At 41.0% G+C, this 19,739-nt stretch overlaps 1 protein-coding gene across 1 annotated transcript in view; it reads right to left on the bottom strand.

Moving 5' to 3' along the window:
* Positions 1 to 1,351: 1,351 nt before the first annotated feature.
* LOC117264096 (protein lin-28 homolog A-like) overlaps positions 1,352 to 19,739 on the bottom strand; it is a 20,617-nt gene continuing 2,229 nt past the window's right edge. Inside the window, exons 3-4 of the mRNA XM_033637916.2 lie at positions 15,830 to 16,008; positions 1,352 to 7,769 (exon numbers count right to left, since the gene is read on the bottom strand). Of these exons, the coding sequence (XP_033493807.1) occupies positions 7,529 to 7,769; positions 15,830 to 16,008 (420 nt within the window). The 3' untranslated portion in view covers positions 1,352 to 7,528. The remainder of the gene's footprint in view (positions 7,770 to 15,829; positions 16,009 to 19,739) is intronic.

Genomic DNA, 19,739 nt, shown 5'->3' with positions numbered 1-19,739 from the left:
TTATCATGTTTTCATGATGTCTGCAATACCTTTTATTAGGCCTGCTTATTTATTTGAATATGTACTTATATTTGTCTAAACGCAAGGAGTACATGTCTGCTGTTTTGTGAATCTCTATACCTTTCAATAAAGTTTTGAAGAAAAAAAAGAGAGGACAATAAACCGTGATCTGGCATACTAATATTTTTATAATGTCTAAACATTCACCATCTGGAAATATGGAATATATCCAAAATTTAAAAATAAAACCCTAATCTTCAGCTACAGCACCGTAACAAGTTACCACAGGAATTACATTACTGTCATTCATTTATTATTATTATTATTATTATTATTATTATTAACATACATTTAATAAATATATCTGAAGCAAATAATTGATGATCAATTTTATTTTATTGTGTACTAATAATATATATGTATTCAACATGAGGGTTGCAGGTAATACAATCAGTGTTGGGAAGTAACTAGTTACATGTAATTGAGTTCCGTAGCCTAATTAAAATACAAAATAAATCAAGATTAAATTGTAATCAGTTACTGAGAAACAATTTGTAATTAAATTCTAGTTACTAATCAAAATGTTAGTGATACAAAATGGTTACATCTGAAGATGTTCTTTCAGGTAAATAAAAAACATTATTTCTGTCACTTTGTATATTTTCGTCGAAGAAGATCGTTGACTTTTGGCATATTTACAACGCCAGTCATCAAAGCTAAAACTAATTTAAGTGCACTTTTTATCTTTATTGCCCACGTTAAAACATTTGTCACAAAAGTAATCAAAAAGTCATCAAATGTAATAAATGTCATTACTTTGATAAAATAATTAAAATAGTTACATTACCTATTACATCTTTACAAGGTAACTAGTAGTAAATTAAACTAAATTATTTCACACCACACGTGCTTGTTTTTACAGTTATATAACTTTAACAATTTCATAAGTTCTTTTTCCTATTAGTGTAAAACCATATTTTAAAGGGCAATGACAGCACTTCCGGCCTCACCCTTAGCTGAATGTGTCCAGCTTTATGAAGCTCCCCATGTCTGTGTCAATAGGCAGCCAGTCAGTACAATGCGGACGCCCTCTGCCCTCCTCTCAGACCGAACTGTCACCGACAGGGGGTGGACACAATAACGTGAACACCTGCGCTGACCTACAAACGCCATTCTTGATGAAACTTATAATTTGACTTTTTTTTTTTTAAGATAATGACAGATGTGTGATATGTGGAAGGCCCACTTAACAATATTTCCATTCCTCCACAGTTAAAAATCTCTGATCCGACATCGTCACAGGTCTATTCCAAAGCGTAAACACAAGAAACAGGTCAATAAAACACAAATCTTCAAATCTTTAAAGAGCTTTAATTTTCCATTGTATTGCAGCACAGTTTGTTTGAGATGACACTGAAAGACAAACTTAATAATTGAGTTAAATAACCCTACAATATGTGTTCAGCACAACCCTGAGTAGACCCACTAAGTAAAGATTCAATTTACACCCAAAGACAACATGGCCATTCTTCATCAGAACATTCTTCATCTGTACAGTTAACGGTCAGAGACTCAAAAATGGTGGGTGTGTCTGCTCTGGTGGGTAAAGATAGGCGATGGGTGTCAGTTGAAATAATGCAAGTGAACATCTTATCTGTGTTTTCATCAGGTCTTTTTGTGTCTCGCTATTTCCTGAAAACAAGACTTCTTTCAAAAGCCCCACTTTGGTCTCACGAAGTCTTGTTATATCGGCAGCAACAACAGGCATTAAGATACTAGAAAAAATATAGAGTAAGGTCAATGAGGTAGCACACATCACAATAAAAAAGTAAAATAGAAAAAGTAATAAATACTTGAACAGACCACTTCATAAACAAAAAATATACATTACATACAAAATGTTTTTTTGGACACGCTGTTCACATGCTGTCCAAAATCACACCTGAGGTAGACTTGTATAGATTTGTGACAAGAAGAGTTCTGTCTTGTTCACACATGAGAAGGAATACAAACTACAACAAAACAAGACAAAACACTGGGACTGAAGGAGAATATTATACATGATAGATCAGACACTGCATCATGGTGAGCTCAGGTATCATGACCCCTAATGATGATCTGCAGGTTATTGATGCTCTTAAACATCCTTTGTGCTGTGTCATCAGGTCCCAGTCCCATTAGCTAATCTATTCATCTACTCGTTATCATGCAGACACATCATAAATATTAATATACCTGAAAAAGACGATGAATATTTACAATAAAAACAACATCATGGTGATGTTTAAAATATAGTGTCTGTGATAAACTGTGTTAATTTTTATTCATTTATTTTCTGAGACAACTTTTCGGTGCTGGTGAGTTTTTCTTTTCTTTTTTTTATTTATTTTTTGTTGTTTTTTCACTTTGGACAGAGCTGACTTGCCATTTCCTTCTGCTTCCTCGCTTTATGCTAAGCTAAGCTAAGCTAAGCTAAACAGATCTTGGCTCCAGCTGCGTGGGCCTTCTTGATGCACAGGTATGAGAATGATATCGATCTTCTTATCTCACACCCGTAAAGAAGGGATGTCAATAAACTATTTTTTCAATGCTATAAATGGCGAGCGTGTGTTAAGACTCTAACCCTAACCCTAACACAGATGCGGTAGCTCATGAGCTAGCTAACTGGCTAATCTACTGAGCTAGCTCAGTGGGCCAGGTAACTACCAAAGGTGGGACCAAGTCATTGCTTTGCAAGTCAAAAGTTAGTCAAGTCAAGTCAAGACAGTCAAGTACCAATTCCTAAACTTGTAATGTCAAGTCTTGCACTTGTCATAATGTGGTCTTCACCTAATCACCTAATGTAATGTCATTTTAACAAAAGAGTTAAAACATATTCAACTTACAGAAATAGTGAATGCTTTTTAAAACAGTAGGTGTACTTATTTGTGAAAACGAATTTGTTGAAAGCCTCCCTGTTTGAAATTTTCGATCCGCATGTTCTGCATACTGCAATTCAATTTTCGTTGGCCACCACTTAGATTTAACACACGAACGAATTTATCTTTATATCAGATTCAGGGTCTTGTTCAGGAGTGGGGGTTGATCGGCGGTTTGGTGTGCCTTATGCAGTGATGCAGGAGCTGCATCAGTCTGTCATGGTGAAGAGGGAGCTGAGCCGGAAAGCTTTCAATTTACTGGTCCATCTACGTCCCAACCCTCACCTATGGTCATGAGCTCTGGGCAGTGACTGAAAGAATGAGATCACAGACACCACAAAGCGGTGGAAATGAGTTTCCTCCGTGGGGTGGCTGGGCTCAGCCTTAGAGATAGAGTGAGGAGCTCTGACATCCAGAGGTGAGCTCGGAGTAGAGCCGCTGCTCCTTCGCGTCGAAAGGGGTCAGTTGAGGTGGTTCGGGGATCTGATCAGGATCCTCCTGGGTGCCTCCAGTTAGAGGTGTTCTGGGCACGTCCCACTGGTAGGAGGCCCCGGGGCAGACCCAGAACACACTGGAGGGATTACGTATCTCATCTGGCCTGGGAACACCTCAGGGTCCACCAGGAGGAGCTGGAAAGCGTTGCTGGAAAGAGGGACATCTGAGGTGCTTTGCTTGGCCTGCTACCCCCGCGACCCCGCCCTGGATAAGTGGATGAAAATGGACGGATGGATGGAACAGATTTTTCCGACTGGCACACATGAAACTTGACTAGACTTGTCCAAACAAAGTGGATCTGGAGAGTTAGCCAAAGTGTTGCCTTGCTAGGAGTGAATAGCGTTGACTCAGGAAACGAAGGGAAATTAACTGAATCGTGGTGCATTTTTTAAATAATGAAATTGTTAATCTTGGGCTTGGGTGAAGGTATCACATATTTTCAAGTCAAAAGGCTCAAGTCAAAGTGAAGTCACAAGTCATTGGTGTTAAAATCCAAGTCATTAATCCAAGTCATGTGATTTGGGTCCACACCCCTGGTAACTACTCTGTTTAGGCTCCATAATAGCAACGTTAACCTTTTGAAATACTACCAGAAAAAACAGGCTGCTTCTCTCCTCTACAGCTGGTTTTTATATAGCATGACAACATTTCTACAGTCCCACTCCACTGTAGCTAAATATCTTAAAACGGCATCACATCATCTGTTTGACCACTTGTCTACATGTCAAATAGGTCCACATTAGCAAAGCACAAACCCTACCAAGAAATCATACTGAAGCATGCACAGTGTAAAAGGGTGCTCAGTATGGATGGTTCCTTTAAGTCATGTAACGCTGTCACAGTGCTTGCTGCTCTGTGGTGTATGGCAGACAATGACACTGTGAAAGTACACGGCTCATTTGGCAGTTAATGCCCTGGGTCCTCCAGCACACCAACACAGTAAATAACTTAAACATCCAGACACATCCTCAAAGACACGAGGTCAAAAAAAGTTCTCCCTGAGTTCAAAAATAAAATAAATGCAGTCTGATGTTACTGAGAAACCATTACATTCACAAATATAAACATTAAACACTGGAATGCTGTTTTTTCTGTGTCATGACAATTCAGTTAATTTGCAAAATGATACCGTCAGTCAACTGTAAAAGAGGGGTCAGAGTTTGTCCAAAAGCTGTGACATCCTTAGTTTTGATTGGTACAAAGATGTTTCTGAATCACAGCACAGGATCAAATGAGCTGTCAAACGTCCAGGAGAACAGCTCTGAATAAATAGTTAATATAAAAAAAATAATGTCTATATACATTCATCCCCTTCACTAAAACGAGTGAGGACAGATCTCAGCTACTTCCTGCTTCACCTACAACTTTCAAATACAATAAATGAGCAACTACTGTTAATGTGAAAATATCCCTGATATACGTGTGAACATTCAGATTAATACTGTTTCGCAGACAAACTCTGCCGTACAATCAACACTGGTCTTGCATATAAGTTTAAGTGACGAAATGGCAACTTGGTAATTAGAGTAAGACGTAAACTTCACCACAACTACAGACAAAGTAGAATTATTCTTCAAGAGCATGTGTGTGGTGAAATAATGTTGTTTTTAGTGGAGATTATGGCACTTATGTTGTGACATTCACTTTTCACTATAATACCTGAAAATGTTTTTCCATAAAGGCGGACACAAATGTTTTTAGCAAAATATCTGGCAGCGCAGGACATGTTGTCTCGCTTACATTCACATGGTGGATTGTTTACCTCATTATTTAAGTTTAGTAATTAAAAAAAAATATTGGCAATTTACAGCAGAGTCTAAGGGACACTTTTTTTTTTAGGATTTTGGATTACAATAATATTTTGAGGAGAAGATGTAATGATGAATAAAGACATTTCAGAAAAGGTTTTGATTCTCAGTGGAATTTTACAAAAATAAAAATGATATACAAAAAATGTTTGTCATATTTTGGGGGGAAAAGAGATGTTTACTACAGCTATTCTCACTATTTACTACTCTTATATTTTTGACTTCTCAAATGTTTGGATTATTTTTTTTATTTCCCTGCAGTGACCCTAATACTCTGTGGCACCACTTTATCTCACTTCATCAACAGGGTATTATCAACACATTACAGTCTAGTCAGACCTTGTTTTATGTTAAAGCTTTAGAAGAAATATTAACACGTTTGTTGAATTTGCTAATCAAGCTAACTCGTGGCTAATCTAACTAGTTAGCAAAATGGATAAAGCTATGAGTGTACAATGGTGTATGTGGAGGCTACATGTTAAAGGTCCTGACAGTAACTAACAACGTAAAGGAGCTGTATGTGAAATTCAGAGCGTATGAGTTGTCAACATGGAGGTGGTGAGGCCGGCAGCTAGCAGCTAATGATGCTAACTCCATAAACAGTGCTAAACAATGGCAACAGTGCTAACAGAGCTAACAGTAGTATTGGGCGAACCAGAGGGTGGGTGCTACTCTATCGCAACGATGTCGTCCAGATATAAGCCTCTCTGTAGCCCCTTTTACACTGCCAGATTTTCCACGAATGTTGGGCCAATTTGCCGGCTAGCTGCGACACACAGAGCCGGATTGGCGAGTTGATCCGAGGTGCCCAATTTTCCACCTTGGAGGTTAAGTCATATTGGCGGAACCTTTTTGGTTTAAACAGACTGAGGCGCCCTTCCGCAACGGGAACGGCTGTTGATGACTTGTGGGAGGAGCTGTTGATGACGCCGCATTTGCGACCCACTGGCGGTGGATAAACAGGAAACAGCTGATAGCAGGAATTAGCGAGCAGCTAGTAGCAAGAGGGAAACACAAACCTGACAGACACTGTAAAGATGAGCAACTGGGGAGACAAGGAATTGTGCGCCCTCCTTGTCCTCACAAACCAAGAGGCCATTAACCATCAGATGACGGGGACGGTGAAGGACGGGCCGACTTACGAGAGAATCGCCGTCTGACTGGCTGTGGCTTCCCTCCCATGTCACTGTTTACGGCACACGCTGAGCTACACGTTTTGTTACTTGCTCACGCCCCCCATTGCCCCGAAAAAGGCGCATTCTGTATAAACAAAATTTTGTTTTTATACTGCCAATGCTGAAAAAAGACTGATTGGGCTTTTCTAAAAAGGGCTTATGACTGCAGCTATTCGGTAAGCCAGTGGGATACACACATGCAAACGTAGCCAGCCCGGCTTACCACAACAAACCACAGAGAAGCTCAGACTACAGCATACAAAGAGATAGTGCGACTTCATTCTCTGCTCTGACGCCATTACTCCACTGTATCTTTACATAGCAAATAGTGGTTTGCTGCCATATTAATGCTCTGAAAGTCACATACAGGACCTTTAACAGAAGGTCAAGAACATCTACATTGTCACCTTTGTCACTTGCCCTGAGATTTATCTCAAAGTTTAGTACCATTTCGAGGTAGCAAATGAACTAAAGTATAAGTACTGGGAAAATGTGAGAGCCACATTCATGCCTGAGTGTAGTGGCCTCTCTCGCAGCAGGTATTTGATTTGTTACAACTGGAAACAAAAGAACAGAACATTAAACTAATGAATGATGCATCAGTTCCTATGAAGTGTCCTAATAAGGCATGGCAGTAGGTCAGCATGCATAATACCCAAAACCTAACTGGAATGCAACGTGTTACCACTTGCATTTGTGTTTTTCCGGCTCTGACATGTGAAAACCTATAAAATACAGAGGTCTAATAGAACCATCATGCTGGTTTTATAGATGTCATATATCTGCAAACCCATATATCAAATTCTCACACACCCTGTATGTGTGTGATGCTTTGGAGAGTTTTTAAAGAAAGGCTCATTTAACTGAGGCACACGTCATGTCAGATCAGTCATGACATGTGTGGCTACTACACGGCTGAATCAACAGTAAGTCTGATTGTTTCATTCCAAAGCTAAGACACTTATCCGAGGCAGAAAAACAACCTAAGAAATGAAAGTTTTCAAAGTGGACATGTCTGCCAGCTCTCTATCGAACAACACACCTCATCAGCACCGCAGCAATGACTCCTCAATAAATAAAACCTGAGGTAGCTCTTTGTAAAAGCAGTGTTCCAGTGGAAAACCTCAAGCATTCACTCTGAGTTCTCAGAGAGGGCGGCCTGGCTTTGCTCCTCTTCCTCGTCTCTCTGTGAGGTAGCTGGTCCCTGAGAGCCTGGAGACGAATGCTGCTGCTGCTGCTGCTGCTGCTGCTGTGCTTTGATCGGACAGCTGGCCACCATGTGGGAAACACTCTGACAGCAATGGCACTTTTTGGGCTGAGGCGGCAGCTGACACTCTTTGGCATGATGGCCGGGTGCTCCACAGTTGTAGCATCTGGAATAAATAGAAGACAGGGAGTGACCTCATTTTGTTTTTCTTTTCTAAATAGTTCCTGAATTATATAAATTTATTCTACTGAAACATTTGTTTTTACTTTCATTTTGTCATGTGTGTCTAACATTACAGTAATGTAGAACAATATAAAGAGAACCAGGCTACTGAAACTGCCGATACCTTGATATGAGCGTATTGTCACCTGATACAGTTCCTTAAACACTTGCTGCGTCACTCTAAGCAGTGATAAAGAGACAGGTTATTTTTGGAGGCAGTGATGCACTTACCTTTGACACACAAGTCAAATGCTCTGATGTGTGAGTGACGGCCTTCTGCAGCACTAAGGAAGTGCTCAGTGTTACAGGATGTGGTGATTGCTCTTAATGTTTTAAGATCTGCAACAGCGCTTCAGGATTTCAAAGGATGTTGTCGATGTCATATATTAGGAGCAAGAACAGTTGCAGTACTAAACACTTACACTGAGTGTGTGTGTAAGGGTGTACTAGTTTTGACAAGCAAGTGGTTTTCATTGAATCTGAACACAAATCTGTCTGCAGTGAAGTGCTTCATTTCCACCACCGGAGGGCAGCACACTCCAGCTTTGGTGTCACATCCCGCCGTCTTTAACACATCTGTCACCATGCATCCACATTAACTGCAGTCCCAGTGGTGCGCAGCTGTTAAGGGATTTGGCCAAATTGATCTCTGTCCCTCAGGAGACTGTGTGAGGGATACTTTGACAGCCAAACTTAGAGCTGGCTTTGTTGCTCTTCCAAACAAGATAAAAGGGTGGACGTTGGCTTTGCAGAGTGTTTAAAGTCTTATTGCTCTTCACTGAAATGTTTGAACATACTGTTCCAGAATGATGCTTGAGCAGAGTTTGTTCTCACATTCACCTGCTCAAGAGGAAAGTTAATCTTAGTTTGACACTTGAATTCATAGATTCAGGATTTTTCATTGAGGGGGAAAACGTAGATGTCCTGTTGAAGTGTTTCAACTACTTAACTGAACATTTAATAGTTCTTGGATCTTTTATTTCTTGGATCTTTTTCTCACACATTGTACCCCCTGTCCTCCATCTTTGTAGTCCATGCATGCTATGGGACCACAACACCAATGAGTGTGATCTTATGTGAGCGATACACAGATGTGTTGAATGTTTTTAAACCGAACATTTCTTGCAGTCTGTTTGCTGAGTGTGTTTAAGGAAAGTCTATGACTGAATGGAACTAAATATATTCTGCAGAATATGGTAATAGGGCTATACTTAATATCACAATATCAAAAGTATTTGTCCAGTATGAATATTTTATTACCAAGTGACAACTTCTAGGGCTGAAAAATGAAACCAACACCATAGTGCCAAAACTGCAGTTCCTTGAATGGCCACTTGAGGCTGGCTCCAAAAGCGAGTCAATCCCCATAGACTCCCATGTTAAAATGCCCAACTTAACAGCAGAAATAAACGTATCAGTTTTGTGTACTAAGCACCAGAGTTGGAAATTAACTTAACTGTCAATCTGCCACTGTGGCTGGTGGATCTACCAGCCGCTTAACAGAGTACCATTGTTTTTTGGCTGGTGACTGGTGCTAATTTCCAAACCCTGTACGTACGTGGCCACTTTGAGTGAGCGGTGGGTGTCGTCTGTTGACAAGTCGCTACCACAGTGACAAATTGGTTAGGTAACATAACCATGGCATAACCCCAGATTTACAGAACATAGGAGTAACTGTACCTGTCGCTGTTTCAGTGTATTTTCAGTTCATGAGTGTGAGGCTAACTATGTAACATTCACCTAAGAAAGTTTTGGTCGAAGACAGATACTGAAAATCTTGCTGGCAGCCTGTAAAAAGGCCACCACGAAGAGATGGTATAAGGCAGAACCACCAACACAAGATGAATGGCTGAAAATTGTGAATGAAATACATGATATGGAAGTGTTAACCCACACGATGAGGACTCGAGGAGCGATGTTGAGAGAATAGGGGGTCGTGTTAACATGTCAATGATAAGATGAGAGACTCAGTAACTGACTATGTCGGAGTGATGAGTGAATTTTGAGAGACAGGGCAATCTCCTTTTTTTTACCTTTTTATAACACTTTGTAAAAACAATAAAACGAAAGTGTTAAAAAAAGTAAAGTTTTGGTCACCTAAGAAAGTCTTGTTCAGTGTTTGGTTGAACTTAAAGGCTCTCTAAGGAGATCTAGTTTTTCTGGTAAGTGGTTTTAATGGTTTTAAGCATGTTTTTCACTAACTGATATTAGCATTTCAAAGTTAAACATGGCTATAAATACACTGTGCTAAGCTAGCAGCTCGTGTTATCCACAGTTACCCACGCATCCTGTCTACATATGGTCACCTCTGGCTCCAAAAATCCAAGATGGCAACGGACAAAATGCCAAAGAGAAGCACACAAACCAATGATGTGACATCACGGTGGCTACGTCCACTGGTACTGTGCATACTGGCTCACTAGCATGGCTTGAGCTGACCAGACACTGTGTATGTTAACTTGCACTATATTTTAAACTGTGCGGCTTAAGTCTGCGACTTTTGTGCTCACACTGTGCAGATTGTCTGGCTAAAAATCAGGCTAAAATCAGGCATATCTGTGTCACAGTATCTGCCCACCTTTACTGAGACACTTCATGGAACAGAGCCATCTTCTTCAGATTCTATCATATTTTCACAATAAGGTGCTAATTAAAGACAACAGATGAGACATAATTCTGCTGTTAACAGGTCAAAGCATGTATGAATCTCCACACAACAAGCGGCTCTGATTAAACACAACACTCCCGCTGCCGTTTGTTGCTCTTGTAGCTTGATGTGCATTGCTATCTGCAAATCAGTGCTGAGAAAGCTGATGATCGGTGGCTAAGTGAAATCCTGTTGGTGAATTCATTAGGGCAGGATAAATAAGGCCAGTGAGGCTCGAGCACTGTGCAGTGTGACACACTGAGACAGTGGCCACTTAAACAGGCCAGCAACGACCATTGATTTTTTTTGTTTATGGACAATCTGGTTTTCTACGGGCCCTTCCTCTCCTCTCCATCTGCGGTCGAACAGGTAATTATAAGTAAACAGACTAGGGAGCAGTTCACTGTGACGAATTACATATCTCAAGCAAGTCTCATGTCTCTTTTTACTGTTTTAATACTGCGCAGAAATGAATGGAAACCAAGCATTTGACACGCTACGGCACTTGGGTGAGGACTCGGCACATAAAATGATGTCATGGCCTTGTAAAGTTGGTGCAGCTTTAGTGTTGGCAAAGTTATGCTTGTTCCATCAGTGTATGAAATACATGTAGGTTTTGCAGCTGTGTCTGTCTCCTCTTTGAGGTTAGGGTTTCTGTGTGAGGAGAACTGATAGCACAGCACTATTCTGCTTGGTAGTTGTAGTCCTTATTGCGACGGTGACGTGGGGCCTGATGTGAATGCTGCTGCACATTTAACCCACATTGGACCCATTCATGAGTCAGCTGTCACTCTGTTTGTCACTGTTCATAGAGACTTCGGTCTGCAGAGTAGTTTAAACAATTCACTGAGAAACCAGAGAATGGTACAGTAACACTATACTTGGTTTTAGGATGGGTTTTTTCAGTCCTATATTCATTTCCAAATGTAGTAGAACACAAAGAAGTCTGAAACTACAAAGGACATACTTGATACTGTGATTGTAAATTTAAGGTCTCCATCTTGCGTATTATGTCTGAACCTCTTACTTTCACAATGACATGTAAAATCCCACAGGATGCCCCGGGTGTGGAAGATCACCCTGGGGGGGGATACTGGTCCCTACAGCAGACCAAAAGGTAACAAAGAGCAACTTATTCAAAGACCTTTGTGAAGACCCCTGAAGGATGTTCCCAGGCCACTGAGGGGCGGTCTTCAGGTATAAATGTTTAGCTCTCCCCCTGCTCAGGGTCTTTCTTCATCTTGACCGCTCGTTCACATGTTGATTGACCTTTTCTCAGCTGAGAGAATAAAAAAACTTTGTCGGCCGGCAGAAGTCTCTTTTTCATTCTTCACCAGCAGCAGAGAATTATTTTTGAATTTCCACAACAATACTTTTATACTCGTGCTACAATTTTTTTGGCCCCTGCTATAAAAATTTCAACCTCCAACATAACATTACAGTTCCACAAAACAAGCATCCCGAGTCATTTGCTCCTTTTAGTTCAACATTCTATGAAAATGGCAAACAGTACTCATCGAGCCAGGGCTCAAGATTTACAGCGTCCCATTGTCTCAGTGACAATAACGTGTTTGGGTCAGATAGAAATCTTCCCTGGGGTTTTATATAGGCTATAACTATCACTTAGCAAATGACCAACTGAATCGAGTGACTGAAACAGAGAGCATCTTCATGCTGTTATCACTTGGAGGAGAGTTAATTAGCTATTAGCTGTTAGCAGCTGCAAAAGCGTTGCACAGTGACCTGCAGTTTGATGTGACAACACTACAAGTTTGTAGTCAATAAATTAACGTTACTAAAGTACTACAGTTTGGAGGTAACCCTAAAAGTAGGCAGGGTGCCAGCTAGTTCATCTAGTAGAGTGGACACCCCATATACAAAGGCCTTGTCCTGGCCACAGGCTTGATACCAACACACAGTCCCCTGCTGCATCCCATCCCCCCACCCCCCACCCCGGTAGGTCCTGCTCAATAACTGCATAATGCCAAGAAAAATCTTTAAAAAGGTTATTTTGAGTTTGGAGTTAGGCTGCTTTTACACTGCTGAGCGGTAACTTGGAACCTCCAGTCATTTCAATGAATGGAAGGCAGCAATTTGTTAATTTCTTATTCATTTTCTCAACATTTTAATGATGTTTTTATTATGCCATAGCAACTATAGATCATATAACAAATTAAAGACACTATAGACTGTCAACTAGGAGTGTGTAAGAGATTGTTTACGAAGATATTTTCATTCTGTTACTGCCTTTTCATGCATTCAAGTGTCACAGTTAAGGGTGTTGTGTTAAATTGAATTTTCTGTAGCTTATTGTCGGCCATGAAACGTGTGCTTTGGCCACCAAATTTGTGTGAAAAAGAAATGAGTGTGCCTTTGCAGCTAAATGAAATTTAAATAAAGTCTGGAGCCTGAACGAACACAATATTTGTCAGCAGACAGTTCATTGTTGGTTTGGGTCTTTTATCAACTTAAAATATTAAATATTATTAAAGTAATATATAAATTTCTTTCAGCCAGTGATCTACAGAGTGATGAAACCCAGTTGGAGCCCTGCATCACCTCACATCTAACCACCACTTCCTTCCTCTCCGCCTCCTCCCAGCCCCCCATCAGGGTCAGTATTGATCAGTGTGGCCACGAGGGTGGCAGAGGGAGCGCCTTTGTTTCAATACAACTGTGACCTCTGAACCCTGACCCCCGCTTGCTCACTGCCCCTCCTCCCACCCTCCCCTCCACCTCATTTGCACACCACATCCCACTGTTGCCATGGCAATGGTGACCTCTGACCTCTCTCAGGCACCTACATCTGTTATCAATTAAATGGATAGGATTCTTTCCCCTCCTGAATACTGCACTTATGTTTGGGAGAGAAGAAGGAACATGTGAATGCAATCAAACCTATAGCAGGTATTTAAGGACAGGAAGTTGTGGGATTATTTTATCACTGCGCACCATGATTAATGAAGTTCAATTTAATACTGTGCTATCGCATTAATACTCTTTCTGATCTTAATCTGCAAATCAAACTGCTTTTTTCTTCAACTGCAACATTCATGTTTTGGAACCTGTGAGTAGAAACATACTGCCGGCCATGATTAATATGGTCAAATCTGCAAAATGCTATCAAATAAATGGCCTCACTGGATCTTGACTGCCCAAGCAAGGTTTAAAGACAAACAGAGAATTGTTGCTTTTAAAATTTTGTGTTGGTAATAAGGAGATAAACTTTGAACTGCTGAAGCTGCACAGAGGCCAAAACAAAAAAAAAACGGTGTGTTGGGGGTTGAAGAAGCCTGAAGAGATCAAATAATCTATTGATCCAGCTCAGCCTGCTGCTCCACAAAGAGAGAAATTTTAACCAGCAAAATACTTTATTTGAAAATGTTCTTTTATTTCTGCTCCATGCACAACTTTAATTAATACAATGATAAACTGATAACACTTCTCTCTCTCTCACCAGGTCATATTTGTCTTTATTCAGTATTTAAAGTCTTGTCTTTTTCAAAGTAATAAAAAAAGAATATTTGGTAATGCTACAAACACGGTAGAATTGTTTTATTTATTATCTATAATTTGAGTTAATTGAGTGTTTAGATTTTTGGGGAAACATTAGTGAAATGCCCATCATTCAGTTTTTCATCATCAATACACTGAAGTACTCAATTTGTACGACTACTGAACTACTTCTTCTACTTCTTCTACTTACTTCTACTGAATATGCCACATTGTTGTTTCTCAAGTCTATCAGGAAATGTTAAAGGAATACTTTAACATTTTGAGACATATTTGTTCTTTTTCTGAGGGTGCACTTAAGTCCAGACGTAGTAAGCCTAGTTTAGCATATAGATCAAAAGCAGGTGGGAAACAAGTAGCCTGACTTCTTCCAAATGGAAAAACACCTCTAATTTTCACTAAAGCCCCATCTCCACCAAACACCTTCAGTATGGTACCTTTGGAACCAACAGTAACCCTTCAGACATGGTACTTAAACCCTAGAGTTTCCACTACAAACAGTCCTCTTAAATGTGGGCGGGGTTGTTGTCACTCACTGCTCCGTCCAGCACTCACTATATTTCCTCATCAGCGGTGACACAGATGGAAGTCTGCACCTGGTTTATCGTCCACAGAACAAGGCTCCCAGGAAATGCACCAGGCTTTGAAGTCAACTGTCATAGTGGAGTTACATCCTTCACATGATGCCATGTGGCCCAAAAAGACTTTTTCCCATAAATTTAAAGGGCGAAAGAGAGTGTGAATCAGTGGATGTGTTTTTCTGAGCGTCACAACCTCTGCAAAATGACTTGTTTCCATATCAGACTTTGATTCATTGGACATTCGAAAAGTCTAGAAGATTCCTCCAACGCTGTATCCAGTTCTCTTTATACATCTATGCTGGGTGCAGGTTCCAAAGGCATAACCTGTGTTTACCACCTGTATCTGGCAACCTGATCTGCAGCACCAACCCAGTCACCAGAATAAATGTTGTCATTGTACATTTCTTTAAACTACGAGTACGTTACATATGTATATGTAGCGGATATGTTCAAACTGTTATCGTGTGATTAGTTTTAGGCCTAAAAACCACTTGGTTATAGTTAAGAAAGGATCGTATTTTAGCTTAAAATACTCAGTTTGGTGGCACTATCAAAAAGCATTAATGTCTCCATGAAAAACAATCACTTTCTGTGGCACTATCCTGAGCAGAAGAAAAGCAACAGGTCACTAAAAACACCCATGTTTTGTGGCTAAAAAGCTTGGCAGGCATCTCACATAAGTGTCACACCATCCACCGTCCCCTCCGCCTCCTGATATTCTACATCAGTTTAGAAATGCTGATGCGATACATATGAAACATGCAAATGTAATGTTATCATTGGTTTGCAGAAACATACAATGCCAACATCTTCTTCAGCCGACTGCGCTGGCAGCACAGAAATACCAGGCAGATAGATAAACCGTTATCCACAAAGAAATACTTCCAGCATGAAACTCCCCCTTAGTGAAAATTTTTAATTTGTACATTTCTATTTGTGTAAGGATTAAACAAACTAGAAGATATGACGTTCATTAGTGGGCTTTAGAGGTGTTGGCAGCCATATTTTCTGGCAACCTGCGCTGTATCAAGAGACGTTTCATAGAAGACAGATGGATAAACTGTTGTTCCAGCACATAATTCAATTGTGATTTTCACATTTCTATTTGAGTATATCAAAAATAAACAAAGTCCAACATGATCATTGGGGAGCTGTCGAGGTGGTGGGTTTTTTTTCTACTTCCCACATTTAACACAGACATGAGATTTCTTATTGATGTTCTCATCTTACTCAGATAAAGAAAATGTTGGACTCGGGTCTTACCTGTCACTCTTGGAGCGTCGTTTCTGGCCACTCTTTGGTCTTCTCTCACTGCCCAGACATGGGGCCCCGTTGGGCCCAGTAACCCGGACAGACTCCAGTCCTTTTGATGATTTCTTAAAGGTAAACTCGACAGCTTCTCCTTCTCTGAGGCTGCGGAAGCCCTCCATGTGCAGTTTGCTCTGTTAACGAGAAAGTTCAGTTCAGTTCCCCGCCAGAAAGCACCGTCTATTTGGGAATTACTGAGCATACAACTGGATAAATGAGACTTCAATACATCAAGAATATTTTTTAGTTTTTGAATTCTTTGCTCACTGTGGAGGCGTGCAAGACAATTTAAGTTTTCTTCATGGCTTCAGCGTAACACAGGGTGAGTAACTGATACACGTATTCCTTTAAAAGGTTATCATTGTCAGCGTTGTGTGTTTACCATCGATTTGCCCAAGCTGCCCAAAACATCTGCTGTTATTTTTGGCATGTTCTGAAAATATGAATTAAATTGTTAAGAGGATAAAGTTGCTTGATGTCTGAGCTTTAAACTGATTCCAGTTCTGGTCTTGACAAGACAAAGGTGTAGCTAACTTGAAAATTGACCGCACACTTGTGAATAAATGTCTTTGTCAGGCAATCCTCAGCTTGCTCATAAAAATCCAATCCTGCTGACGACCCCGCTCAAACATCAATGCCCTCAAACACCCCTCCTCTCCTCGTGTGTCTCCAACCAAACCTCCAAAGCATTCCTCACCCCCAACCCCCCCTCTGCTTCCTCAGCACCACCACCTACAAGTCTCCAAAATAAGTCCATCTGGTCAAGTCTGCAGATGACCACTGCACTGGAGGATGCTGGGAAATGACAAAGGGGAGGAGTGCACTCCTGTGAAAGTACCAGGATAGGTGGTGAGAATGTATGTATCCTGAGGTGAGTAAATCACCAAACAGTGTGCCACACCATTGATCTTCCACTGATCAGCTTTCCGATTGTGGCAGTAAATAAAATGGAGGATGAACTACCACACAGTAAAAAAGCAAAATGCCAGCTGAAATGTTCCTCTTAAATTTTGATATTACTTACTATCCATTTTTTAGGTCCATAAAACAGCACTATCGATGAAAACAATCACGTCAGTCATTGAGTAAATACAATTTAAAGGTCAACAGCAGTTCCTTTGTTGTCTCAGTGTGCTCTGCTGCTGTGTTGATATTACTCTATGGATTTTGAGCTCACATATTAATATACTTCACAGGATAATGTTCAAACAGAAACAGAGGCAAATAGACAAAACACAATGAAATAAAGAAAACATTTTCTGGCACACGACCCATCCGCCTGGCAGCATGCAGCAGCCACAAGCCGACCAGCAACAATCTGTAATGGTCATTTGTTGGTTAATACACATTAAAGCTGATGCTGGCTGATCTGGCAAACCACTGCAGACCACTGTTCAAGACCAACAAACAACAAAATCATTTGTTTCCTAGCAGGTCATCGCTGCATCTTCAGTGGAGGTAGTGCCACGAAAAGTGACTTTTTAACCACCAAAACTTGGTATTTTAAGCCAATCATGTTTTCCTAACCATAACAAAGTGTTTTTTGTGCCTTAATATATCCACACATTAACCACAGCACTGTTGAAACATAAAGTTTCAATGTATCGGCGACATAACAACATACTGTGGTTTGCAGAAAATGCACACTGCTAATGTTTATTCTGGCGACTGGATTGCGCCCACACATTCACATTACTCCTCTGTAACCATTTTTTTCAGGCGTCAGTGTGCTTCAAATAAAGTACTTGCTGGATTGTTGAATTTCCTGAAACTGACGCAGTAGCCCTTTTTAGATAGGAATTGTGCAAATTTGCAGGAAAGCCCAATCAGTCTTTTTTCAGCATTGGCAGTATAAAAACAAAATCGGGGAGTGCAGCAAAATGACGCCTGCCTACTTTTGTTTATACAGAATGCGCCTTTTTCGGGGCAATGGGGGGCGTGAACAAGAAACAAAACGTGTAGCTCAGCGTGTGACGTAAACAGTGACGTGGGAGGGAAGCTGCGGCTGGTCAGTCCTTCAGCGATTCTCTCGTAAATCGGCCTGTTCTTCAACGTGCCTGTCATCTGACGGTTTATGGCCTCTTCGTTTGCAAGGGCGTGCAACTCCTAATTCCTCCCCAGTTGCTCATCTTTACAGTGTCTGTCAGGTTTGCGTTTCCCTTAGCTGCTCGCTAATTCCTGCTATCAGCTGTTTCCTGTTTATCCACCACCAGTGGCTCGCACGTGCGGCGTCATCAACAGCTCCTCCCATAAGTCATCAACAGCCCCTCCTGTTGCGAAGCCCGCCTCGGTCTGTTTAAACTAAAAGGGTTTCACCAATATGTCTACCCTACGAGGTGGAAAATTGGGCGCCTTGGATCAACTCGCCAATCCGGCTTTGTGTGTCTAAACACTCACAGCTTGTCGGTAAAATGGCCCAACATTCGCGGAAAATCTGGCAGTGTAAAAGGGGCTAGTGATTGGCCAGGCGTACAGAGGTGTGAACGTAGGCAGGGTTTGAACTTCTTGAAGCTCTTCAATGTATCTTCATGTAACAATTTGCATATCTAACAAATTAGCGTGCCACACTTAACATAAAGCTACGTTCATTCATTTGTTCATTTTCCATATCCGCTTATCCTGTTGGGAGTCGCGGGAGGGCTGGAGCCTATCCCGGCTAACATCGGGTGGGAGGCCAGGTACATCCTGGACGGGTCGCCAGTCTATCACAGGGCTGACACATAGAGACAGACAACCATTCACACTAACATTCACACCTACGGGAAATTTAGAGTCACCAATTAACCTGCATGTCTTTGGACTGTGATAGCCCATAAAGTTACGTACTTAACGTTAAGTTACGTAAGTTAGGTTTAGGCATATAAAGGTTCCACACACTTTAGTTAGGTTAAGGAAAAGACACACGGTGACAATACACTTGAAAAAATAACTCAGAGCTAATTTGGTTCTGCTAGTTTGGTCCAAACACTGGTCTCCTGGGTGAAAGTCCTGTGTTGTTTGACCCATCCACCACCATTCCTTACACGGACTTTAAAATACTTCCTCTTTACTCCCATGAGCACATTTCTCGCATGATTGCTGCCGTCCTGATTATGTGGGTTACACACAAATTACTGGCTCATGATTTCGTGGGTTATATACAAATCGTGGTGCATTACTTGTCGTAGGTAAACCTAGGAACACTGCGTGAGAACAGCCTGACCTCTCCCATGCAACTTGTGGTGCAACCTTTGTTATTTCTTTACATTTGGCCAATTCACTTCTAACAATACAGACTACAATCTCCCATCTGATCAAACCTCTGCACACCAAACAGACATCAATGATTCACTGAAGCCCACAACGAGCATGTGCAGGCCCTCTCCCCCCTCTCTTTCTTCAGATGATTTACAGCAACACACCGACAGGTAATCTGAGAAGAGGTTTCTACCACAAGGCTCCACATGGGAGGTGGGCCTGAAACTCGGGGTTGGGTGGGCTCCCTGATGTTTTAATGACTTTATAACAGGAAGCAGGGCTGGATGGGGAGAGGAATGAGCCTTGTTATTTCTGCCTTAGCCTCTAACCCCTTTTATATAGAAATGTTTGAGCTTGACACCTTTGAGGTTCCACGGCAAATATCTGCCTGTGAGGTGAAGCAGGCGGAGTGGCAGTGCAGTTGATTTTAGGATGTGTTAATCTTCAGGTAATTTTACACAGGAACACAGCAGGTGTCTCACATTCTTCTTACAAGCTGTCTTTGTGGGATTATGTGTGACTTTACACCGCAGAGGGCGTTTTTTCTCAGCCGGTACATGTGACTTACTCTTAAATGATTTATTAAATGAAGCAAAGTTTCTTAAGGAAGCTACAACCAGAGAATTTC

This window comes from Epinephelus lanceolatus, chromosome 16, assembly GCF_041903045.1.
Source record: "Epinephelus lanceolatus isolate andai-2023 chromosome 16, ASM4190304v1, whole genome shotgun sequence".
Lineage (NCBI taxonomy): Eukaryota > Metazoa > Chordata > Actinopteri > Perciformes > Serranidae > Epinephelus > Epinephelus lanceolatus.
The sequence above is the reverse complement of the archived record's forward strand: the minus strand, read 5'-3'. Positions and strand labels throughout refer to the sequence as shown.